This window comes from Aethalodelphis obliquidens, unplaced genomic scaffold, assembly GCF_003676395.1.
Source record: "Aethalodelphis obliquidens isolate GAN/ISIS:26980383/991018 unplaced genomic scaffold, ASM367639v1 scaffold7, whole genome shotgun sequence".
Classification (NCBI taxonomy): Eukaryota; Metazoa; Chordata; class Mammalia; order Artiodactyla; family Delphinidae; genus Aethalodelphis; species Aethalodelphis obliquidens.
The window spans coordinates 54868550-54876792 of NW_020837951.1; the positions used below are offsets into that span (position 1 = coordinate 54868550).

Here is an 8243-nt window from a genome sequence, read left to right on the forward strand (position 1 = left end):
CCTGTTTTCTCTTCTATTAAGAAAAAGGCGGGGGAGCTAATAGCATACACATCCCAGAGGTTGCCGTAAGTAGTGTGGCTAAGTACCGGGCATGTAGGAGAGACTCAAACCCAGTCCACCGCCTCCCCTTGCCCCCACGCGGGGAAAGACCCCGCGGAAACTGGTGGGGAAGGCGTGCTCCATCGCCTCCGCTCCCAGGCCGCTCCCCCGTCCCGCGCTCCTCCAGCCAAGCGCTGTTGCCGGGGTCCGGGCACCGCCCAGCTCCAGCGCAGGCCAATGGTAGCGTGGCCCAGGCACCGCCTAGCCCCAGTGTAGGCCTATAGCGGTGCGCCCCGGGCACCGCCCTGATCCTGCACCAGCCAATAGCGGAGTGGCCCGGTGCGGGGTCCGCCCCCAGCCGGGCCGGGAGGCGGAGAGGCGGTCACCGGCTCCGCCCCACTCCCCTCTGACCCGGTGTATCGTCTCTCTCCCTTCCTGTTCCAAACCACGTGGACGCGCCTGGGGCTGCGGGGCTGCGGGAGGGAGCCCGGGCCGCCACTGCCGCTGTCGCCGTCGCCGCCGTCGTCGCGATACCCGCGCCCGTCCAAAGTCGCCTCGCCCCGGCCGCCCGCGCCGTTGCAGAGGGCGTGCACATGGCGACCCAGGCGCACTCCCTCAGCTACGCGGGCTGCAACTTCTTGCGCCAGCGTCTGGTCCTGTCTACTCTGAGCGGGCGCCCTGTCAAAATCCGAAAGATTCGGGCCAGAGACGACAACCCCGGCCTCCGAGGTAACTCCGAGGCGGGCAGCGCGCAGCGTGGGCGTGGGGCGCGAAGGGAGACCTAGCTGATGCCCTGGGGGCCGGCGCACAAGGAGCCTCCGGGGCGGCGTTGGGGAGGGCTCATTGCGTGTCGCCCCCACACCCGAACGAACGCGCAGGAGGCTGTGTGGGAGGCGGGGCCGCGCACCAGGGGCTGAGCTCTTATGCGCTCGGCGCTCGGCGTCTCCCGGGAGCTGGTAGTAAACAGCTACACGTTTTTCAGCCTTACGTGTTGCAACATATCCCAGACATCGCCCCCTCGCTTGTCTTGAGTCCCTCTTGCTCTCGCTGTAAACCTCGCAATGGAGAAAAACAGTTTGTTGGACCGAAATGTGGTGAATCGGCAGATGTAAAGATGGAAAGAAATTTGGAGAGAAAAGTACCACTGGTTCGTTTTGTCCCGTCCCAAAACAGGTCTCAGAAGCAGCTGCCCCCTTGGACACCACCGGCTGTCCCTGTCGTCATGAGTTCTCGGCAGCCCCCACACATCTCCTTGGGTGTGGATTAAAGAATCTTTTAAAATTATGTGTTTTTTTTTCAGCAGTGGCTGTGATTGATTTGTGCAGGACAGGAGCTTTGAGATAAAATTTTAACAATCATGGGCCTAATTGCCTGGACTTTAGTAAAGGATTGGTGACAAGTGCTAAACTATAGGCTTCCAAGCTCTCTTTTTGCCCTGCGAAGGTGGATAGATGAAAAATAAGGCCCCATTTAAACCTATATGAAGTTGAATTGTCTCCGAGTTTCAACTGGCCCCCTGAAATGACTCATATATTTAAAAGCTTCTGTCTGGTTATCCCAAATTGGGAAAATCAGTTCAACAAAAAAAAGGAAACACCTATCTGCAAATTGAAGGAGGAGAGGGTTTGTGGTTGGTCCTCAAAGCTTTCTGGGCCCTGTTGATGTGTTTAATTTTGCACTGGCTCCTGTACAAGGTGGCCAGCCTATTTCATCATCAGTCTGAATGCACCTTCTGGATGGTTACATTTCTGCTTCTCTTGAATGGTGATTGGTTGCACATAAGCGGAAAATGCCATGTCATTGATGGAGATAGAAGATTAGGAAGGAAAGAATCAGATGAACCTCTGTACCATGGAGAGGAAACAGGTGACAGTAACAAAGGCTTGTGTTGGTGCATGATTGTTACTGCCCTCACTGTACTGCTCAAAAACACTGAAGAAGTTGAGGGACCCCTAGCATGGTTTATGCCAGGTGCTCTTCCTCTCAACATTCCTTGCCTTTATTTTGAGTCTGGCCCTTGGGCAAAGCAATTGCTTGACTGCTCTACTCTCTGGCCTTCCCAGCCAACTCTCCCCTTCACCCCTAAATTAGCCTAGAGAACTCACCACTAGCTGGTTGTGGTAAGAAGACAGGCTTCTACTTCTGTGGAACACTGGGAATAGCTTTTTTTAAAAAAGAGAAATAGAAGTACTTTATCCTGGAGACCTGCAATTTCTAATGGAAATATAGTGCCCATAAGATACAATTTAGTGATGTTTCCCTTTCTCCCCCGTGCACTGTTCATGAGCATCTCTTCACTGCCACACACATGAACGGGGCTTGGCCACTTGGCATTTTCCTGAAAAGATACCAGACTCTGGTACCTGGGGAAGGTAGTACTGGTTGGCACATGTGCTGGTATTTTATGAGGAATACTGTGTATAGCCTTATTTGCCTTACCTTATTAATATACTGGGGGAAAAAAGAGACTCCTAATTTAGACTTCCTTGGCTGGATTCAAGGCCTCAGGAACACTATAGATATTTGCTTAATTTCTAAAGAGGGAACTGAGGTGTACGTATATACAGGCGTTCATAGACATATATATGTCTTTGTATACATACCCAAGTGTAAGTATAAGTGTATATACATGCACACATATACATAAATACATGTAGCCCCTGACACATGATATGTGATCATAGTCAAACGAGTCTGTGGTAGCTTGATTGGACATGTAGCCAACGGACTGTCTTATCTGTCATATTCCTTTCTGACTCTTCCTGACTCAGATTCTGAGAGTTGGAAAAAACTCAGCATTTGCAATAAAATCTTCAGCTCAAGTGCAAGAATTATATCTCCTGAAGGTGCTTGCTTAAATATCCCCTCTGGTGTGAGCTTTGGAGGGTGGGGGTGGTACCTCTGGAACAGTCATTCAGAAAAGGTTTATTGAGCCCCAGTATGTGCAAGGCTTTGTAGAGTTGTAAATGCGAGAAGCTAGTTGCCGCACTCTCGAGGAGCTTTCTAAGGAAGAGCTGAGAGAGTAGCCTGAGTACTTTGAAGTAGGAAGTGGTAAAGGGGCTCAGCAGAGTTAGAGCAGAGGCTTCCCCTGAGGTTATGAAGGAAAGGTCTGTGGATTTTCTGATCTGAACGGATAGGATTGAGATGGTGGCTGCAGGAATCATTGTTGGTGAAAGAAACAGCTTTTAAGTCAAAAAGTTCTTCATTTTCTTTATTATGTGGAGGTAAAATCTTCATTTGTTATGGTCATAGTAGCTTGGGAGTTAAGAGCTTGAGCTCAGTTAGATCTCAGTTTGAGATGGGGTTCTGCTTTTGCTATTAGCTGTTGGACCTCCTGAGCCTCAGTTTTTTCATCTGTAAAGTGGGGCCAATACTACTGACTTCAGAGGGTTATTGTGACGATTAAATAATATTTGAAAGTGTACTCAACAGTGCCTAGCGTGTAGGAAGAATAGATGTGAGCTGATTTTATTATTATGTAACTTCTGTCCACTGGTATAGTTCTATTCTCTGATATTTGAAATCTTTTCCTGCTTCTATATGGAAACTTTTCAAATATTTAGAGAGAATTATGTCTTTTCTGTTTTCTTTTCAGTCTAAAGGTTTCCTTTTAGGTGATGGCTTCCAGATATTTGTGTGTTATATGTATAATGTAGTGGTTCTTAACCAGGGGCAGTTTTGTTCCCCAGGGGATATTTGGCAGTGTTTGGAGACATTTTTGGTTGTCACAACTGGGAGGCTGCTCCTGGCACCTAGTGGGTGGAGCCCAGGGATGCCACTAAACATCCTACAGTGCACTGGACAGCTCCCCACACAAAGAAGTATTCTGTCCAAAATATCAGTGCTGATGTTGAAAAACCCTGGTCTACTAGACTTAATTATTAACCTTTTTCTTTTCCTTGTATCCCTAATGGTTGGGAATAGCAGCATGAGATACTAAGAAAACTGCATAAAGATTCAGAAGGGGATGAGACACAGATCAGACTCTGTGACTTCTGACAGATTTGTTAATCTCTTAAATAAAACTGCTTACTTTGAAAGAGGAATTGTAAAGAATGAGAAGAATTTGAATCCCAAAGAAAGATGATCCTGGAATGGTTTTTATTAATTATGCAGCCACATGTGTAATTTTTACTTCACTCTTGAGGAACATGAAGGATTATATCATTAGACTCTTTCCATCAGTGAGGACGAAATAAAATTTTTTTTGTTGCTGTTTTACTGAAGGTAAAAAAAGGCAAGACATCGTTAAGTAAGATAGCTGGTGAAGTTGAATATCCAGTCAGTGACAGAGCCGGAAACAGACGGCAGCCAGCTCCAGCCTGGAAGGCCTGTTCTCCCATTTGACTGCTTGGTGGACTTGAGTGTTCCTCAGATTATAAAGCAGCTGTCCAAAGTGCTTCTGTTTCTGGGTTTCATGAGGGCTGTATCTTGCAGGGTTCAGTTGAGTTAACATTTTCTGGATAAGGTGAAGTACATATGGAAAGAATTCCACAAGAATGATAATTTTTTAAAGTGGGAATACAGAAATGATGGACTTGGGCAAGAGCCCTGGTTTAGCAGTTAGGACACGGGACTGCTGCTACCCAAGTCCCTGAGTAGGTCACATGACTAAGCCTCGCTGTGAAACTGGAGAGAGGAGTTATTTGGTCTTAAGCAGATGAGATTCTGAAAAAGGAGGGGTAAGTGGAATTTTAATGAAAAGAATCCTTTAAAATATACCGAGGAAACATACCACATAGAGATCCTTAAAGGTAAAATATCTTTTGGCAAACTGATATATTGTTTTGGGGATAAGTCTGGCTGTTCATAAATTGGATCTTCTAAAAGGAGGATTGTAAGGGAAAACTATTTTTATCCTCTACTTTCAATACTTCTGACACCAGATGTGTGGGGTTTTCTCACCACACCAAGTAATTCTCCAATTCTCAGTGGATGTTCACTGGTGTCCTACAAATTTAACTCAATTCTGACACTGTCTCGGTGGTGATAGCATCAAATCCCACAGGTTAAGGGCTCAATCCCACAAGACTGCCCTCCACCCCCTCAGGTGCCAGTCACAAGTCCCAGTCGTAAGTCCAGGTCACTCATACCTCTGGTTTCCCAGACCGCCTCCTGGGATCTGATATTTTGCTAAAATTATGTCTCATGAAGCTCAGGGAAACATTTACTTACATTTACCAGTTTACAATAAAGGATATTATAAAAGATACAGATGAACAGCCAGATGAAGAGGTACATAGGGCCAGGTCCAGAAGAGTCCTGAAATAGGAGCTTCTGTTATTGTGGAACGGGGTTTTGTTACTCTCCCAGAATGTGGATTTTTTTTTTTTTTAACCAATCTGGAAGTTCTCTCCTTGTTCAAGAGTTTTTATAGGGCTTAATCTCTAGGCACACCTTGACACCCCCCCCACCCCCGCAGAAGTCAGTGAGTAGGACTGAAAGTTCTAATCCTCTAATCATTTGGTTTTTCTGGTGATTGGCCCCATCCTGAGGCTGTCTAGGGGCTCCACCCTAAGTCAACTCATAGCATAAAGTCAGGTGTGCTCAAAAGGGCCTCTGTGTATGAATAACTTAAAAGAGACTCCTGTGGCTCTGGAGCTTTCAGGGGTTTTAGGAGCTCTGTGCCAGGAACAAAGACCAAATACATTTCTTGTTATACCACAAGGATGCACCTTTTGCCTATGGATGTCCAACTGCTCTAGCACCCTTTGTGGAAATGGCTATCTTTCTTCCATTTAATCACTTTTGCACCTTTGTAAAAAACCAGTTGGGCATACTGTGTGGGTCTCTTTCTGGATTCTCTGTTCTGTTCCACTGATCTATATGTCTATCCCTTTGTCAGTACCACAACTGTCTTGATTACTATATGTATATAATAAATTTTGAATTTGGGTAGGCTGATCCCTCCAACTTTATTCTTATTTTTCATGATTGTTTTAGCTATTCTAGTTCCTTTGCCTTTTCATATAAAGTTTAGAATAATCTTGTCTTCATCTATACAAAAAAATCTTGTTAGGATTTGACAGGAGCTGTGTTAAACCTATATGATAACTTAGGGAGAGTTACCATCTTTACTGTATTTGAGTCTTCCAATTCATAAACATAGTATATCTCTCCATTTATTTAGATCTTTGTTTTCTTTCATCAGCATTGTGTAGTTTTTAGCATATAAGTCCTGTACATGTTTTGTTCATTTACACCTAAATGTCTCACTTTTTTGAGCAATTGTAAAGGGTATCTAATTTTAAATTTTGGTCTCCATGTGTTTATTGGTAGTATATAGAAATACAATTCATTTTTTTTGGATGTTTGTCTTGTGTCCTGCAACCTTGCTGAATTTACTTACAAGTTCATTTTTTGGGGGGCTGCATTGGGTCTTTGTTGCTGCGTGCAGGCTTTCTGTAGTTGTGGCGAGCAGGGGATACTCTTTGTTGCAGTGTGCGGGCTTCTCATTGTGGTGGCTTCTCTTGTTGTGGAGCGTGGGCTCTAGGAGCGCAGGCTTCAGTAGTTGTAGCGCATGGGCTCAGTAGTTGTGGCACACGGGCTTAGTTGCTCCATGGCATGTGGGATCTTCCTGGACCAGGGATCAAACCTGTGTCCCCTGCATTGGCAAGCAGATTCTCAACCACTGTGCCACCAGGGAAGTCCCCTACTTAAAAGTTCTAAGTGTGTGTTTTTGCTGTTGTTGTTGTTAGATTCTTTGGGATTTTTTTATGTAAACAGTCATGTCATCTGCAAATAGGAACAGTTTTATTTCTTCTTTTCTGAACTTTATGCCTTTTATTTCCCCCTTATTGCAGTGGGTAGGACTTCTAGGACTATGTTAAATAAATGTAATGAGGGCAAGCTTCCTTACCTTGTTCCCTATCCTAAGGAGAAAGTGTCCACTGTTTTGCCACAAAGTATAATGTTAGCTGTATATTTTTTTCGATTTTTTTTATCAAGTTGAAATTCTCTTCTATTCCTATTTTTCTAAGATTTGTGTGTGTGTGTGTGTGTGTGTGTATGTGAATGAGTGTTGTATTTTGTCAAATGCTTTTTCTGCGCCAATTGATGTGATCATGTGATTGTTCTTCTTTAGTCTGTTAATATGGTATATTGCATGGATTGATTTTCAAATATTGAAGCAGCCTTGCATTCCTGGAATAAACCCCACTTGTTCATGGTGTGTAATTCTTTTTCTATATTGCTGGATTTTATTTGCTAACATTTTGTTAAAGATTTTTGGGTATATATTCATAAGTTATACTGATTTGTAGTTTTCTGTTTTGTACTGTCTTTGTCTGGTTTTGGTATTTTAAACTATAATAATACTAGCTTCAAATGAATTGGAAACAGTTTCCTTTCGGTCTTCTAAAAGAGATTGTGTAGAATTGATTTTAGTGCTTTAAACATTTGGTAGAATTCTCCAATGAAACTATAAAGGCCTAGAGATATCTTTTTGGGGAGTTTTAAAAAATATGCTTTCAATTTCCTGAATGGTGATAGGGCTATTTAAATTATCCATTTCATTTGATGAGTTGTGGTAGTTTGTGTTTTTTGGAGAAGTGGTTCATTTCATCTAAATTGTTTTATATATGTAGAGTTCATAGTACTCCCTTATTATCCTTTTGATGTCTGCAGGATCTGTAGTGATATTCCCTGTTTCCTCATGTTGATTTGTGTCTTTTTTTTTTTTCAGTCTTGCTAGAGGTTTGTCATGTTATTTATCTTTTTAAAGAGCCATCTGTTTCACTGATTTTTCTCTATTTTTCTGTTTTCAATTTCATCTGTTTCTGCTATTTTTATTATTTCCTTCACTTCCTTTGGATTTATTTTGTACTTTTTCTAAGTTGAGTGAGACAGATTATTGGAAACCTTTTCTCTTTTCTAATGTAGGCATTTAGTGCAATAAACTTCCCTCTCAAGACTGGTTTAGCCGTCTCCCACAAATTTTAATATGTCATGTTTTAATTTTCATTCAGTTCAGTGTGTTTTTTCTTGCCTTTAAGACTTCCTCTTTGAGGGCTTCCCTGGTGGCGCAGTGGTTGAGAGTCCACCTGCCGATGCAGGGGACATGGGTTCGTGCCCCGGTCCGGGAAGATCCCACATGCCGTGGAGCGGCTGGGCCCGTGAGCCATGGCCGCTGAGCCTGCGCGTCTGGAGCCTGTGCTCCACAATGGGAGAGGCCACAACAGTGAGAGGCCCGCGTACCACAAAAA

At 44.0% G+C, this 8243-nt stretch overlaps 1 protein-coding gene across 1 annotated transcript in view; it reads left to right on the top strand.

Moving 5' to 3' along the window:
* Positions 1 to 467: 467 nt before the first annotated feature.
* RCL1 (RNA terminal phosphate cyclase like 1) overlaps positions 468 to 8243 on the top strand; it is a 56347-nt gene continuing 48571 nt past the window's right edge. The window contains exon 1 of the mRNA XM_027105808.1: positions 468 to 768. Within this exon, the coding sequence (XP_026961609.1) occupies positions 633 to 768 (136 nt within the window). The 5' untranslated portion in view covers positions 468 to 632. The remainder of the gene's footprint in view (positions 769 to 8243) is intronic.